The 18,367-nt window shown below is 39.3% G+C and overlaps 1 protein-coding gene across 2 annotated transcripts in view; it reads right to left on the bottom strand.

Annotated features, from left to right (window-relative positions):
* OSBPL10 (oxysterol binding protein like 10) overlaps positions 1–18,367 on the bottom strand; it is a 113,451-nt gene that overhangs the window by 20,933 nt on the left and 74,151 nt on the right. For both annotated transcript variants that reach the window (XM_038129348.1, XM_038129349.1), the window contains exon 7: positions 1,856–2,002. In XM_038129348.1, coding sequence (XP_037985276.1) covers positions 1,856–2,002 — 147 coding nt within the window. The remainder of the gene's footprint in view (positions 1–1,855; positions 2,003–18,367) is intronic.

Here is an 18,367-nt window from a genome sequence, read left to right on the forward strand (position 1 = left end):
AATAATGACAAATGGGAATAAGTGCAGCCAACAAACCCAGCTTCACTGTCACATGTCAGTGGCCCTAAGGGCCTCATGTCAGTAAGCAAAGTTGATAAAAAAAGCAGCCAGCTGTCCTGTATTTTTTTTTAATCCTCAAAATGGGCAGAAAAGTGATGTGCACATGTGGCATGTCTCATTAATACTTATCATATGTGTATTCATGCATCACACAGACTACAAACACATCTAACTCTGCCATATGCCTGTTCCTCTTCTCTTTGAACATTTATCACTATCTTTAAAAACTGTGCTCTAAGAACACTACGTAAGGAACAGGTTATCATATATGTATTTATTTGCCTTCATATTTTTCTTGTAAGTGTCTACTCTTCTCTTATTTACAGGAATTTCTCTTACTTACATTAACTGTATGTCTTTGGGTATTGCCTACTCTGCCATGACAAAAAAATGATGGTGAAAATCAGGAAAGAAAAATCTTGTCTTTGGCCAAAGACAAAATGTTTTGAAGATGCAAGGATCACAGATAAGAAATCTTAGCCTCATTTGAACATTATAGACTCAAGACAGCCTCAGAAAACCAACACAGAAAAGAGGAAGAGCTAAGAAAAAGTGAGAATGTAAGAAAACAAAACCAAAAATAAACTGTATATAACCCCAGACATACTAAAAAGTGACAGGTATAAATTATTCAAAATGAAATTATGAAACTTTTGTTTTATTTAGAATAAGACATTCATTTCTGTGCAGCTACTACCAACAGAACACAGGATTGCTCAGTCTTAATATTGTAATTATTCTAAAACACTGACAATTGTTCCAGAGGAAGCAGGAAAAACTATATTGAGAAAATTTTCTTTTGTAAAAAATTTATAGTTTTGGATTAACATGTTAAGAAAATAAAAGCAGATGAACTCTTCAGAATATCAAAACGCCCATGAGAATAATTTCCTCCAAAACTACTGCATGCGCCAGAGAAATTCTCTGGTCCTTCCAAACTTTGTATTACTTGTGGAGAGTGTCAGAATGAGCTCTTATTTGTGAAAAGTGGACAACAGGAGTTTTATTTGCAGGATTTTTTAAGTAGAAAACCCTTGTGCAAGGAAAGGATATTGCATATGTTTACAAAAATCTCCTTGATTATTTGTTAAGCCCCATGAGAAGGTTTTGCTGGAATACCATACTATTCAAAAAGAAGCACTCCTTGCTTTCTTAACATCCACCTCATTTCCAAAACTTCAAGGAGTTAAGGGAAAATTTCTTAGACACTGTGATTTCTTTGCTTGTATCAGTATGGATAAGCTTATGACAACACTGGTTCTAGGACCAGGAGAATGCACAGAAGGTTAAACTGGTCAGCTGCTCAACACTGACAAGAACTGATACGCTGAAGACTGTAATTTCTTTACCATCATGGGGTTTTTTTGAAGCTGACTTGCAATTAAATGGAATCCAATCCACAAAGCAGTTATGTGAACATGTATATCCTTCATCCATACAATTGCCATTATTGTTCCTCCAGCCCCCAGTGCACCCTGACATACTTGGGGGTTCCATACACAACATATGGTTACTCTGAAAGACTTGCAAAAAATAAGTAAGAGTTTTGGAGAATTTTTTTATTTCCCTCCCCCTCCATCTCCAAAATATCTGATGTGGTCACTTCATGTGAAAGCCTGCCTAGCAAGAGAGAGCACTCCACAGCTCTCTGGGACCACACTTTTATAAAGAGGAAAACTTTGCTGTCCACAGGGGCTAAACACACTCATAAGAACCGGCTGTGCACACAAACACACAGAAGGATGAGAAGAAAAAACAAGAGTGAACAAATAAAAAAGATAGAAAGTGTTCATACCCTGGTAAGGTCCATGCCAAGTTTGAGCTGAGAGATGAGATGGAGAATTACACTGCGTTGATCATCCATGACTCCTAAATCCTCCTCTTCATTATCTTCAGTATCTGTCATTTCATCTTCAACTAGGATCAACTCAGAAGCTGAATGCTGAAATGAAAAGAAGCGTCACCATCTGGACAAAAAAATTGAGAATGGGTATTTTCCCCCCACTATATATGTTTAAAAATGGAGCTGTGTTGATGGAACTGAAGATGGCCTCTCTCAAAGCCAAGAAAAGATACAAAATCAAATTAAATAAAAAATCCAGTGATGGGTTCATAAAGCATTTTGATCCTTTCCTCAGAATGAGAGTACTAAGTACAAGATGCTAATTTACACATTCTCTTCTCATATTTATACTGCAGTTATGTCAGAAAAAACTCACAGCATATTAAAGTAACAATTCATCTTTTCAGTAAATAGAAACGTGCAGTTGAAAATGAGTCTTCAAGTTTGTTTCATAAATCTCCCCAGCAAATATTCATGCCATACATAGATGCTGCATGACCCGATTTCACACGTTTTTTTCCTTTCTCTTTCCAATTTCAAAGTCAGATATTTAGGAAAGTCAAGATATTAACTAAAGAAGATAAAAAAACAACTATAATTAAAGAACACACCTCTGAAAAAAACCCCAAATACATTAGATGTTGGGAAGTGGAGCAGTGCCATAACTCTTTATAACTATTGCAACACTTCATCACCTCACAGCACAACGCCCGTGCTGCTGAGTTTCCAAAAATACAAGCTGAATATCAATAGACAGGCACCATGCCAGTCCCTCCAAGAGGAACTTTACAGCAAAAGGGATAATGACTTGTGATATTTTATTTTTCCTCAGGGTTTACAATGTATAACTAACAATAATCCAAACAGGTGGTAGTTACTTTGTTCAAGCCATTGAAACCACTCTGCAAGCCTTCCAGATATGTATTCAAGTAAGCTTTTTGTACTTCAAGGGGGGAAAAAAAACTGGGTTATGTAGATGAAAAATTACAGCCCAGCATGTCATTACTGCCCAAAGATTCCATGCTGTAAATGAGACAACACTTCCTGTAAAAGTTAGCATTCTTTCATGCTAAATTGCATTTCTGCAGGAACAGCTAGCTCATTACATAAAACAAGAAATTTTTCATCTCAGTGTGTAAGCCTACGCAACTGAAAAGTTTCGCTAAAACCAGCTAATATCCAGAATTAGGTTTCAAAGGAATATTTCTGAATGATCACATTAGAGACCCCTCAGGTGAACTGCAGCTTGTGTAAGGGGAGTTTCTTTGAAATTAAGTTACTATGAAGGTTTTCAAGATTTTAATAAAGTACTTTCTCTATTTTTTTTAATTACTTAAATGTTTAGGTAGCTATTCCTAAAATAACAGCTCTTTGGTGAAGCCCAATGACATCTGCAAGACACTTTACAGTCGCTTCATTTAGAAAGTAGAATATGTGGATTACATAAAACAGAATCTGGTGAGCTGTAACCTCAACAGCTTGGAGCTTTCCAAAAGGACAAAACCACACTTTCTTCTTCCCACTCCCTTGGAAAATAAAAGGAGAGAAGATAAGCCCTTTTCTCCCAAAATGCACAGCATTATTACCCAACCGATGCCTCACTGACAAGTTCAATTAACATAAAATCTGACAACCTCACACAAAATTATCAGTCGGGGAGGGATAAAGCACTGAAGCCTGGCAGAGTCGTACAGGCTATGATTTATTTGGAGGTAGCAGGGAAAAAGCAGTATCAGAACTTACAGGAGATGCTTCCACAGGAGGCTTCCCTTTGATCCAGCTTGACCTCATTGAGAGCACTGAGCTACCGAATAGGCTCTGCTGCTTCTGTTACTGCCATGAACCGAGCTTGCGGCAAACAAGCTCCAGCAGGAATTAACAGCGCTACAAAAAAAGCAAGGGAACCTCCCCTCCTCACTCCCACCCCCTCTTTTTTTTTCTCTTTCTTTTCTTTTTTTTTCTTTTTTTTTTTTTTTGCTATCTGAGGGGTTGGAGAGTGTGCACCGGATGGCAATCTGCTCCTTGCGTTTCAAGTCACATGGCATTGAGATCAGTGAGCTTAAATGCACACAGCTCCAACTGGGAAATGGTGCTGCTGTTCCCAGAGGATATCCTGATCGGCAGTTCTCCAGGAGGGAGGGGAAGGGGCACAAATTTGTGTGAGTGTGCACAAGCGGGAAACAGAAAGAGGACAGAAAGAGAACGTGCTAGCAGGTAATGTCCTCTTACATGAACATGTAACAGCTGTGTAGCCTTAAGTTGCTAACAGCACCAGAAAGCAAACAATTTACCCATTGCCAGTCTGCAGACTAAATTACATACTAAAAATTTTCTTTTCCTCCCAAAGATTGCACATTTACCCAGACCCAGAAAATCCTTCTTTCCTTCTGTCTTGACGAAATAGGTGTTAGGTTTTCCTTGCCTCCTAACTGTTAGTAAAAATATAGCAAGCAACTCAGAATATTCTGTGAAATTACCCCTCTCTGCTACCCTGCAAATCATCCACGGTCAGAGCAAGCCACCCTATGGACACTTGGGGTGCTCACTAAAGTAGCATTTACATTGTTGTAAATTAAAGCCTTTCTGCTCATCAGGGAGGATAAGCACAATGTAACATTAAGATCAATCGTGTTTAATGAGCACACTGTAAAGACTAAAATCTTAATTACCTTAGCTATCCCTATTCTAAGGACTTGTGCAAGGTCACCAAAAAAACCACAACTCTGCTATTACAGTCATCAACACACTAGTGACCTTCAGTGAATGACATGCAGACAACTGCTCTTTTCTCACTTTCCAAGGAAAATAATTTAAGGAAGCAGTTTACAATTTATGCTACAGGAACTGAAGAGCAGTCATCTTCAGAAAGCAATATCCTTTCTATATTTCCCTCTCTCCTCGTAGCTGTTCTACGTAACTATTAAATAGGTTTTTAGGAGCACATAAACTAACTTTAACTAACACATATTTCTTTAACACATTTTCTTAAACGTAAGCATGTAACAACCACACTATGTGAGTGGACACATGCAGTCACAAAATACAAAGCTAGTGCATCTTAAAAGTGTCATAAAAGTTCAAACATTCTTTAATTCTTTTTCTATCCATAAATATAGCATGCAGTTTAGTGGTATCCAATGCGTAAGCATTCAGCAGAATGCAAAGGATTATGTGGACTGATTATCCTTTAACGGCAGATTTTCTGAATTATCAGACACAGACTTTTTTTTTTTATCTCGTCCTGTAAAACGTAACTGCACGACTGACCTGGGAAAGCAGCGATCTGCTCCACCCCTGTGTGGTCAGAGCATAATGTAAAAGCTATTGAGCTGTGCACTGTCCAGCTGGGGAATGAACAGCACAGCCTGGCTTAGGTGCTGACCCTGAGAAATCCAATACTGAACCAGTTACAAACAACCACAAAAAAGGGGCTTATATGTAAAATCATGTAAATCAAAATCTGTTTCAAATACTGGGCTGAAGCACGAGCATTTTTCAGAAAAATCAGAAGAGGAAATAAAAGATAATTTCTAAAAATCCCAGGAAGAGATGCAATCCAAAGTTTAAATGCCAAAGACATGGAAATACACACCGGCAGAGAGCTATTTTAAACAGGTCACCTCATTAGAACCGAGATCGATTAATTTAGAGAGGTCATCTGCGGGGACACAAAATGGATGTTCTAGTCAGCAGTCTCCATCAGAAAACATGCTGATTCTTTTTTAACAGATGAAACCTGTAAGGGTAAGAAATTGTTTCTGAAGGAAACATTCTGCACTTGAAAAAAATGCTTTTAGGAAAAACATACAGACAAGCCTGGCACTGAATCACAGAGTCAAAAGCTATACTTCAGTGAAAGGGCAAATGTGCCTCTGTCCTTCTACAGCTTCTTCCACAAGTTAATTAACTGCTGTGCTGGAAATTAACCATTAGGTAATTAATACAGATATACAGCTCAGAGCTTCATTTTCCAACATACCTCACAAACCATACAATGCAACAATACATTCAAGAATGACCGGCGTCTCATCTTGGTTAGTTTTTTGAGGGGAAGAAAGGAACACACAGAATCAGAGTCTCATTTAGGTTAGAACAGACTTCTTGGTTTCTTCTTGTCCCTCGCCCTGCTCAAGCAGGTGCATGTAGAACCAGTTGCCCCGCTAAGTTTTGATTATCTCCAAGGATGGAGACTCCACAACTTCTCTGGGCAACCCATGGCAGTGCTCAATGCTCTCCACAGCAGAAGTGCATTTTCTGGTGTTCAGATTCACTTCCAAGTGCCCACTGCCTCTTGCTTTGTCACTGGGCACTATTGAGAAAAATCTGTCTCCCTGTTCTTCACTCCCATGAGGTATTTATGTACATTGATAAGAAATGCTTGAGCCTTCTCTTCTCCAGGCTGGACAGTCTCAGCTCCCTCAGACCCTCCTCAGGGGAACGATGCTCCAGATCCTTCCTCGTCTTTGGGGCTGTGCTGGACTTACCCCAGTAAGTCCATACCCCTCTTGCCCTGGGGAGCCCAGAACTGCACACAACACTGCAGATGTGGCCTCATCTCTGCCAAGCAGAGGGGAAGGATCTCGACCTGCTGGCAACTCTCTTCCTAATGCAGCCAAGGAAGCTGCTGGCCACAACAACATTTTGTTGGTTCATGGTCAGCTTGTTGTCCCCCAAGATCTCTGCAGAACTGATTTCCAATCAGATGGCCTCCAGCCTGTAGTAGTGTAAGAGTTTACTCTCAAATATCTCCAGATACAAGACCTGGCACTTCCCTGAGCTTATCTTTAAGAGACTCCTCTGTGTCCAGACTGCCAAGATATCTCCCTCTATGGCAGCACACAACCCCCGGCTCATCAGCCACTCCTCCCAGGTTTTTCATCACCGACAAACTTCTCAGGAGTGCACTCTGCATCATCATCCAGGTCATTAATGAAGATGTAGAACAGTGCTGGTCCCAGTATGGACCCCTGAGGACACCACTAGTGACTGGCCTCCAATTGGACCTTGTACCACTGATTACAACCCTCTGGGCTGAGTTGTTCTGTGAGGATGTTAGGGAAGACAGGGTCAAAAACCTTACCAACATTAAAGCAAACAACATCCACATCTCCCCATAAGCTAGTCACTACCATTGTGAGGGGTATCATGCTGGTTAAGCACAATTTTCCCTTTTTAAGTCCATTAAGACTACTTCTAATTGCCTTCTTGTCCTTTGTGTGTTTGGAGATACCATCCAGGGTTAGTTGTTCCACCACCTTCTCAGGGTCTGAGGAAAGGTTGCCAAACCTGCAGGTCCCCACATGTTACCAGAACACTGAGAGTTCATTCTTGTCCTTTTTAAAGAAAAAAAAATTAATGACATTCACTTCCCTCTAGTCTACACAAACCTCTCCCAAATTCCATAACCTGTTAGAGACCCTGGAGCTCTATAGGTGCAGCTTAAGTGCTGCCTAACCCGTTCCCCCTCCACCAAGGGTCAGTCTACCTCCAGACCTTCCTTCTGACATCAAAGTCTGCTACCAGTAAAGGCCAAGGTAAAGAAGGCATAGAGTAACTCAGCCTTATCTCCACCACGATAGCAAGCAGAGACTTATGTGTATATCCTGAGATATCAGGGACACACTGAGGACCTCATATTCTTCATATAATTACAAAAAAGCACTCTAAGAATCTTCATTCAGGCATGAAAACATTTTTATGTACTATAAAAAGGACTGTAGTCAGGAGCAAGAGGATGAACCTTAGGAATTTAAAACATCCAGATAAAAACATACCATTTTGTAATATTCCAAGGGAAGTATTCTTTAAGTCCTTCTATGTTCAAAAAAATGCAAAAGATTGTAAAAAAAAAACCCTATTTACAAAACATGTCTGCATCAAGAGAAAGACTAAGTTAGAAGAAATATTAAACAGAATTAACATTCTCAAACTAGACAAGGATTGTCGGATTTTCCACCTAGTCCTCTAATTATCTTTGGTCCCTATTAGTGCATATAAAAGTCAAAGGCCTCATTTTGGGGGGAAGGCAACCTATGCCTTCAATAACAGCATAGGTTTGCAAGCATCATTTACACTTCCATTTGTGTAACTCGAGAGCTTGCAAGCAGGTTTTCTGTGGGTGTAAGATTAAATATATCTCCATAAGGTCAGGGAGCTTTAGCACATTTACATTAATGCGAGAAATGGGCCCCGTAAGATTTTCACCAGTTTCAATACTAAAGTTAGAATTCTTTTTGTAAAGCACATACAGTAAGAACACCCCAAAGTAGCAGCATATAATGAGCTGTTAGCTTCTTGCAAAGCTTGTCACTGGATCAGAAGTGACATAACTGCACTAACTTGCATGTGCCACTTGTCTTCTTCCACTGGGCACCACACATTTAATTGCACTTACTGTAGCATGCACCTGGCAGAAAAACATGCAAGCTTGCTGTACCCATCCCTCATTAGCAGTGATCAAATGTAGCTTGTGCAGTAAGTTGAACTTATTAAAGTATTTTATATACAGACTAGCATATTGTCATGCTACCAGTTGTCGTGGGCTGTCCCTGGCTAGGAGCCAGATGCCCACCAAAAGCACTCTTTAACTCCCTTTCTCAGCTGAGCAGGAGAGAAAAAAATATAATGGAAGGTTCATGGATTGAGTTAAGGACAGGAAGAAATCATTCACCCATTACCTCATGGCTAACACAGACTTGACTTGGGGAAATTAGTTCAATTTATTACCAATCAAGTAAGAGTAGGGTAATGAGAAAATAAAAACAAATCTTGAACACCATCCTCCCACCACTTCTTCCTAGTTTTAACTTTACTACTTCCTGCCAACTTCCCCACAGTGGTGCAGGGGGACAGGGAATGGGAGTTGCAGCCAGTACTTCACACCTCGCCTGAGGGGAACTGTGATCCAGACTCTTCCCTTGCTCCAGCACAGACTCCCTCCCAAAAGGGACAGTCAGCCACAAACTTCACCATCGTGAGTCCTTCCCATGGGCTGCAGTTCTTCACAAACTGCACTTCCATGGGTCCCTCCCACAGGGTACAGTCCTTCAGGCACAGCCTGTTAGAGCCTGGGTCCCCCACAAGGCCACAAATCCTACCAGAAAACTGCTCTGGTAGGATTTGGCTTCTCCCTGAACAGATCCATAAATCCACATCCTACAAGGAATCTACTCCAGCATAAGCTTTCACAGGGTCCCTGCCCCAGCCAGCACAGGGTCCTCCAGGAGCTGTGGGTAGGTATCTGCTTCGCTGTGGTCCTCCATGGGCTGCAGAGGGAGAGCCTGACCCACCATGGTCTGCACCATGGGCTGCAGAAGAATGTTTGCTCTGGCAGCTGGACCATTTCATGTCCTTCCCCTCCTTCTTCACTGATCATGGTGTCTGCAGCTGCTTCTCTCACATCCTCACTCCTCTCTCTGCTGCTGCTCTGCAGGGTTCCCTTCTTTCTCCCTTTCAAAGTCAGTTATCCCAGAGGCACTACAGCCATCACTGATGGGCTCAGCCTCAGCCAGCAGCAGGTCCATCCTGGAGCCAGTGGGCATTGGAAAGAATGCACAAAGGAAGCTTCCAGCAGCTTCTCACAGAAACCACCCCTTTGGCCCTTCCACTATGAAAATCTTACCCCACAAACCCACTATAGGTTTTGAAAGGGGGAATCATTCCCATATAGAAAACTGAATTTAATAGAAACTAAATCTAAATCTTCAAACAAAACAAAGTCTGAAACACATTTACTACGTACTGTGAAGACTGATTCCTGAAATCATCCTTCTCCACTCACTTTTTCTCTAACTTCCAAATGCATTGTCATTTACAGATTATCAAAGCCTAATCTTAACTATAAGGTAGCAAACCTTTTTAATATCCAACAAACTCCTGATCTCTTTATATAAAATTTTCTACTCTTCAAGAACAGTTCAAATTAAAAAAATGAAAATACTATTCTCAATGTTTACCACCACACAATGTAAGCAGAGGAAGGTGAAAAATGGAGCTGGAAAAGTGGTGGTGAAGTCAGGTCATTGCTTGAGACCTGGCCTCCCTCCATCTTACTGTAGTCTCATTTATGCTTTGCTTCTGCTGGCATCTGTGACTGATCACTGCAAAGAATGAGTAGATCAAAGATAAGTTCTCAAACACACCAACATCCCATATGCCCACTGTAATGCTGGCACCTGGATTCCAAAGTTACAGTGACTTTCAAAGAGACTTAAGGCTGTTCAGTGTTCAGGTTTGATGTTTTCAAAGCCACATAATGAGCCCAGAAGCAAAGCAGATCTCAAACAGAGAATTTAGAGAGCAAAACTTATTACCTGTGCACACCTTCATTTCATCCCGAAAAAGGTTTCTTAAAGGTAACAAAATAGGCAGGTTCAGTTCAGCTGCATTTTTTAAAGTTTACTCAGAGTATTTCATAGAAGCTGTTTCCTTTAATGCAGAAAAAGTCTACCACCTCAAGGGGCAACCCACCCCCCTCAAACCCCAAATCACACACCCACAGTCACACTTCTAGCATCCTGTCATTAGAGTTTAGCTCTTAACAACGATGAACCAAAATTAAAGTTAACTTTCAAAATATTGAAGCAAGCAATAGAGGATGAGAATCAAATTAGAAGGATTTTACAATGAAAAAATGAATACACTATAACTTACTCACAACACCACCGTGGCAAGCAAAAATACCACTCTCTTTTTGTCATCTACATAGAGAACCAATCAGCAAGACAGTTACTTTCTCCTTCATATATCAAAGGAAAAATGGCATAATAGGCAGATTTTCTACTTACCCTAAGCTATGTATGCCAAGAAAAATAATCCAGGCATATCTATCTGAATAGTATCTGCTATTTACCAGTACCTATCTGGTAAGTAACTGCTGTATCTCAGTTTGTGTTCTGACAGTGTGGGGCCAAAGCATTTACGTAACCGTGGATGCATCATTCAGTACTAATAGGTCAAACCAGATTTTATTTGGTAGAAAAAGCTTACATCAGGAAAGAATGTCTACAGAGTCCCCAGAAATTAATTTCTTGCCAAATTTTTTATTAGTGTTTGGTATTTCAGGTCTCCAGAGAAAATAAAATTCTTCAAACTAGAACCAGCAATGATTAAAACATCTCTTTTTTGTGTGTATGGATAATTTGTATACATTTTATGGTTTGTTGCTTGGGGTTGTTTTTCATTGAATACGCTAAACACACTTGATGTTCAGAAAATCTCTCAGCTAGGGACAAGTGCAAGGATCAAAGTGTGGCAATCTGTCTATCACACAAGATTAATTGGATACAACATGTAATAGCAGAGACATCTACTGAACCAAGAAAAACCTATCCTTCTTCAGGAGACATACCCTCATTGCAAAGCAAGCAAGCAAAGCAGAAATGAATCTCGACACGAACACTGTACAGACAGGCTGACACACAGACAATGCAAGCAAAGAAAACTATCACAAAACCTCTACCTTAGGTGACAAATAGGTCTGCAATCTTTTTCCTTCTCAACAAAATCAATCTGCCAGGCATCTGCAGACAAGCACATTATCCAGATACTACCCACTTAGAGAACTGTACCAATGCCTTTTTGTTAATGCTTTGCAGGAGTCTCTCTGGGAACAGAAGACTTTCCAACATTAAAGAACAAGCTCAGAAAGCTTCCTTTTCCCACACTGCAGATGTGTTTTACTATGACCTCTGACTATATTTAGGGCTGAACATAATGTAGCAGTGATGAGGACCAAACAATAAGAGATTTCAGAAGAAAAAGGACTGGTTTTGTTTAAAGAATAGGAGCAAATGCATGTAGCGTGAAACAAAGAACATCTATGTTTACATTGCAGTATAGCCTGTGCAACCATTCAGAAACAAATACTCAAAGCTAACTCTGAAAGTGATTATGTTTAAAAATAAAGAATCTATCAGTAACTAAACATCCTGTTAAACAGAGTTCCTCATTTAGGTTACCTACAGCACTGTAATCCTGTTATACACCAAATAATGTTTATTGGACAACCTTTTCCCCACATGTTCATATTTTCTTCATAAGACAATACCTCTTGCAAAAATCTATTTTCATAAACCTAAGGTAGTCAGTTCTGAAAATAGGCTGAAAAGCAGCTAATTCCCAAGCACAGACTCCACAGGGAAATATTAAGTATCAGTACCAGTCCACACATGCTGGTGAGCACCTTTGATGAAATGAGGGCTACTGAAGTACAGAACTGTTTAATCTGAATCCTAAAATACAAGAGGACTTTGCAATATTGCATAAATTCAGTAAGAACTGGGAATAAACATATTTCATCACTGCTATCATCAGAAAGAAATAGTAACATGAGACTATGAAACAAAATGCACTAAGAGAAAAGCCCCACGGACTTGTCCTAAATTAAAGCAAAAAAAAACCTTGAAGGCTGGCATAAATCACAACTGTAAGATAGAGAGTATCACATCATAAACAGTTTTAACAAAACCTATACCTAATGCAATGTAGATATTAGTAAAGAACAATTTCCTCAAACGTTTCTGTTTTATTTTGCAAATTAATTTTTTTAGAAGCAAATGGCAACAAATGGAGTATCTAAAACTATCCAAACTATGTGTACAAGTCTACAAACCACAGAGTGCAGCAGGACAGATTCTAGTCAGTGCCAGGCAGCACTTCAAACACCACAAGGGGTCTGAAAGTCACATGGTTATAACTTTTGAGGTGCTGAAGACAAAAGACTGCACTGAGCTGCAGGTTGGTGCAGGAGAGTAGCATGGGGGGAAAGGCTGGCAGAAAGCTACACTTTAGACACTTCCCTGTACCACAAGGCATCCTCTCTAGAACGTGATCCTTGGGAAGAAACCTGAAGTAGTAAGTTCTTCAGGCCTCCTATTCTCATGAAGAAGGGGAGGACAAACACCTTTTGGTAAGGGCCCCAGCAGGGAGGTCCCTTTTAGCAGCCCACCAGGCAGTACAGCACATTGAGTATGATGCCTTTCCTTATCAAACAAGCCTTTGCTCCCATTGACAAAATCCCTAGAGAATTGCAAGATTTTCTTCAGAGAGGCTGTGGAACCCCCACTGTGGGAGGTGTTCAGGATTGGACAAGCTGACCTGATTAGCACTGCTCCCACAGTGTTGAGCTGCAGGACCTCTGGAGGTCTCTTTCAAGCCAGAGTACTCTGTGATTCCATTATGATTCTGCCTGCCATGCCCAGTAACTGAAAAGTTAGGAAGTAACACAGCTGAAGTCATTTAGCCAGCTGTAATTCTCTTTTATGTCGCTTTGTATGCTGGCTAAGCAAATTTACTGCAGGAAAATACTGCCACATTAGTCAATAATACACCACTCACATATGCAAAGAGGGCACAAAAAGATGGACAACTACAAATTTAACCTTTACCATCATCTGGTCCTGCAATACCAATCTATATGTAAATCCAGTTCTCACAGTGCTATTTCTTGTACGCACTATCAAGTCAGCATATTTGTAAAAGGACAGAAATGGTAAAGACATGTTAATCCAAGCAGTATTAACAGTCTTGCACCAAGACAACACATTTATTAAACCACCCTGACTCTTCCTGCAATTTCGTTGCTCATCCACCATACACATTCGCATTTTTGATAAACACACACAACTCAAAAAACCCCAAAAAAAATCCTTAAGTCTTAAAAAAGAAAACTGAATCATTATAAATCCTAGCAGGAGAACATTCAATGTGTATGTGAAACAAATTAGGCCTACAAGATTGTCTTCTTTTATATGTCTAATTTCTTGAGGCCAGTGGCCTCTAGAAGCTTGAAAAGCTCCTAAGAATTGTTCTCAGTCTGATGAATCAATCACTTGGTCCATCTCAAAATGAAAACTATTAATGTAGAAGAGCTCTGCCTTTTTCACCTGCTCCTTCCAACTCCTCCTCTGGGACAAATTTTAGAATTCAATTCTGTTATCACAGCTGGGATTTATTTCCACATTCTGGGCTTTTCAAATAAAGAACCACTACAGTTCATCACCACAAGCTGAAAACCCCAGGTTTTTTTCTAGCAAGACCAGACAGAACAGCTGAAGCCAGTCCAGATGATTCATTAAGCAAGATAAAGCAATGCCAACCTGAGACAAACTCTCCCTGTAAGAGAGTTGAGCTCAGCTTAGTACAGTCTAGTTAAGGAACTGACAGTCTTAATGAGATGGGTTAGATTTCTAACGGGCAGTATCACCAAGCCTACATATATACACATACTAAGAAATAAAACTGATAGCACAAAGCAAATTAACTGGCACATAACAAATCGGCACACAATCCTGAAATAAAATTAACATTGACTTTGGAGTTCCTTTAGCAAGGGGCACAGGTTTTATATTGAATACAGTATGCAATTGATCCACTTAAAGGTAATTTTTAAGCCTTACTGCAAGGGAACCCAAGTTATTTATACTCCAATGATTAGATTTCACCGACTTTTCACTAGTAATTATGGAATGCCACATGAATCAGAACCTCATGTTTATTCAAATTAGAAGAAGATTTGGAATGAGGGTTTTTTTTACACAGAGTATTACTCTCAATTATATGGATAGCAGCTGGAACACATGCATTTTGGAGGTGGAAATGATTCAATAATATGCAGTGGGTTTGGCTGGTGATAAAATTTGTATTAATTATTTGCATAAACAGTTTTACTGGAGGACTGCTTGCTGACACAGTAGCTATTCCAGAAAGCTAGCAAAAAAAAATCAAAACTGGCTAGATTATCTTAGTCATTGTCAGTGCTGCTGTAGCAGGCTTAGTCTAATTGTACTTTTAGTCTAATTGTACATTTAATCCTTAAATATACATTCCCTTGATTATCCTTAAATATACCTTCAATTGATTACCTCAGATTTCATTTTTTAGATGGTCTGCATAGTGAATGGATTAACTGGTACTATCTTTGCCTAGAGATTAATTTAGCTAAATCATTACAGCCCATTCACTGTGCTCTTCAGCCTGAAAAGCACTTAATCATGCAGAGGACAAAAAGCAGAGCACACTGAGAAACCCTGTAATGTCTGTACTAACAGTGAAAAGGAACCATCTGTAATACTGCAAACATTATTTTCCCCTCCTGATCTGTTGTTCTTCCATTACTGCACTTGTGGCTAGCACTGTATGTTCATGGCTAAGCTCATCTCCCAACATCAATTATACACATTTCTGTCAAGTACAAAAAGGAATTAGGAAACACTAGAAAAAAATTATACCAAGAAACAATCCACAGACCTGGGCACATCTGCTGACACACAGATAAATAAAGGTAATATTTTAATTAGAAATAATTTCTTTTATCCAGCTGAGTGTCAAAAATTGCATGAGCATTTTTTAAAATTATTTCTTAGCATCTCTAATACATTCTGTAATAGCTATAAAGTCTAAAGTCATGTTAGGATATACACTTACATACAGATAAAAAACAAATTACAGCTTGAAAGAAACTATCACCTGAAGAAATGGGAAAAAAATACATCAACTTATGACATTAAACAACTCAGTAACTCTTCCAAATAGAACAGTTCCCTGTTACAGTTGAAAACACCAAGGTTCAGATCATCCAGGGGACCAAAATATCTTTAATAACCTGGACTTGACTGCCCTTGCAATCACTATCACAATTAAAACCTGCTTTAGCAGTTAGATAATCAGAGCTAAAGGCTCAATCCTACAGAGCTCAAACTTCAATCCCATTAAAAAGACACTTCCATTTGAAGCAGGCGTACAGCTGCTCATGCTCACAGGCAAGGGAAAGTTAGAGACACAAAAGCAGAAAGACAGCACAGATACCAGATCCACAGGATGGGAAGAATCAGCTGGCATGGCATTTTAAAGCGTAAAAATCACAAGAAGAGAACTATATTGCAGATCTAGCTATAGAACAATTTTTAAAATAATTCTTAACAGAACTATTAGATCCAAAGAAAATTATTCCTTCCCTTGCAGACCCCACAAAAAAACCTCAGCCTGCTACTATTTGTATTTAGCTGTCAGGGGAAGCATTTGGCCTGCAGTCACTCTTTGTCAGCTCAGAGGAGGAATTCTGACACCCAAAATGACAATTAGTTGAACTGCAATAGTAGATCACCCATGAAAGTCATTCATACTTTTATTCTACTTTGGCACAGAGTTTATTACAACTGAATTTACAATTAGATTCAAACCAATTTATTTCAGTATTTCTTGAAAAGAATTTCAAAATTATTAAATCTTAAATGAAGAAAGCAGGGTCCCATCTATAGCAGACTGGACAGAGACCAAGTTCACACCAAGAAGAGTGAAGAAGAGTGTACCTCTGGCACATTTCACACCAGATTGCTTCTGTTCTGCTTTAAGGAAAAACCCTAAAAAATTACCTTGAAATTATAACAGAACTTACGCCAAAAAGTCCTTCACTAGGGGATGCACAGGAGCATTTTACACCAGCTATCATTAGATTGAGGATAGTTCTGTGCAGCTCAACCCTTATCCCTTCCATCTGATGTTTCAGGTGGACAGGGAAAAAAAAAGCTAACTAAAATTTAGAGTCTTATAAAACATTAAAAACAATATGGCAAATAATAGACAAAATTGCTTGATCTGGGAATTCACTCTCAGAGGCTATTTCTTTCAGTAAAGGTAATAGACTTTAACTTCATACTGTCCTATATCACAACTCTAAAAGAATAATAGGCAAGGAACACACAAGAATATAATCTCTGTCACAAAATCTTACATTTTCTGAACTAGTTTAAGCAGTATCTCAAATGATACCCCTGCATTTGGAAGCAGGAAACACCCTAAATAAACCAAAGCAAGTAAACACCAACATAATATCTAAAGAGGATAATCTTTAGCTTCTACCTTATTTCACCAGAGAAGAAACTCTGCATTCCTGAAATCCTGACAGTACAACAGACCAAAAAGAGAAGTTTTACTTTAATTACCTATGGTGTCAAAACTCAGCTCCAGAACTTTTTACATTCCTCAAGAATACTTAAGTACTCAAAGACAATTGCACTAGATGAAACTTGTTGTTCCAGAGAATTGTGAAGATCCACACATTTCTTCATAAACATAGAAAAACCTGTCCCTGGTATTTTAATGATGCTGCTTGTTGCACAGCTGCACAGTGTCTGAATGCTTTGCTGAGAATTAGCACAGTTATCACTAAACACACTCAGCCACTTGGTCATGCTGCCAGGAAACTGCTGCCACAGGAAGGCAGCTGCATGGGAGAGATTCCTCAGCAGTCACCCACAACCCCCTCTGCCCCAACACATCATCTCTGTTCTCAAAATCCCTGCTGATCCACATTCCTAAAATTACCTTTGCCTTATAAATAACACTCCATAATATAAGCAGCTGAGTCTGCTGCTCCTCAAGGTTAGCCATTTAATGGCATTTTCTATTTCAGACTAGAGGTCAATTCACAATTTTTTGGTTGGTCCATCTACTATACTATACAGAGTTAGTCAAAAAGCTCTTTCCCATTCCTTTGGGGTATAGCTTCTGACTAAGAGATAGAGGTTATACCATGAAATTAAAGATTTTTTAAAAATCAAAACCTAGACCAGTCAAAGAAGAGAGTGGAATTAGTTTTGATAGCACTGATACAGGAACCAGCACTCTCATCTCATAACTTCTGCGAAAGCAAGGCTTATTTCTTCTGGCAGGTGTATTTGGAAAGCTGAGCCCCATTAATACCCCAGCAGCTTCCTCAAGAAACCAAGATTATCTAGTGCCTAGTTGGGTTTTCTTAAAGAGAAAATCATTAAGAGAAGTAAGCTTCATTTGAATTACACTTGTGGATTCCTCTTTTCTTCTAAAAGAAGCTATCAGATAAATAAATAAAAAAGAAATCAGGGCATTCAGTGTCAACAACATGTCAACTAATGGCATCTAGAAGCATTTTCTCATTCTCTGCTAATGTCACCACTGGTCCTAACAACAAAGTATCTGGACTACAAACAAGTGATGATTTTCATTTCCTTTATTTATTATTATACATTCTAAGTAATTAGCACAGTCAGTGCTTTTATACGTTTGAAATTAAAGTGCCTACACAGTGCCAAATCTAGACTCTTGCCTCGGACACACAAGGCCACCACATATTTAAAAATATGATAACATCCTGCACACAGAACTGTTAAACTGTGTCAAATCAAACATATTTGTAACTTTGGGCAAGTCACACATCATCTCCTGGGTGACTACCCGGCTAAAATAACATTCTTACCAGGGTAACGGCTAAGTTTCCCAGAAAAAAATTCATCAAAATGATCAAAACTGAAAAGTGTATCAGCTACATTTTAAAAAAACCTTCAAATTCAGAGCCAACAGTATCAATCTCAGCATCACACACACAGACTCTGTGTAAGAGAAAATGCAGGTTTCCAAAGAACTTCCAGGAGTGAATCCTGGTTTAAGCCACTTCCTCAGAGCAAAACCAAATTCCTGCTCATTAAC

Source organism: Motacilla alba, chromosome 2 (assembly GCF_015832195.1).
Source record: "Motacilla alba alba isolate MOTALB_02 chromosome 2, Motacilla_alba_V1.0_pri, whole genome shotgun sequence".
Taxonomy (NCBI): domain Eukaryota; kingdom Metazoa; phylum Chordata; class Aves; order Passeriformes; family Motacillidae; genus Motacilla; species Motacilla alba.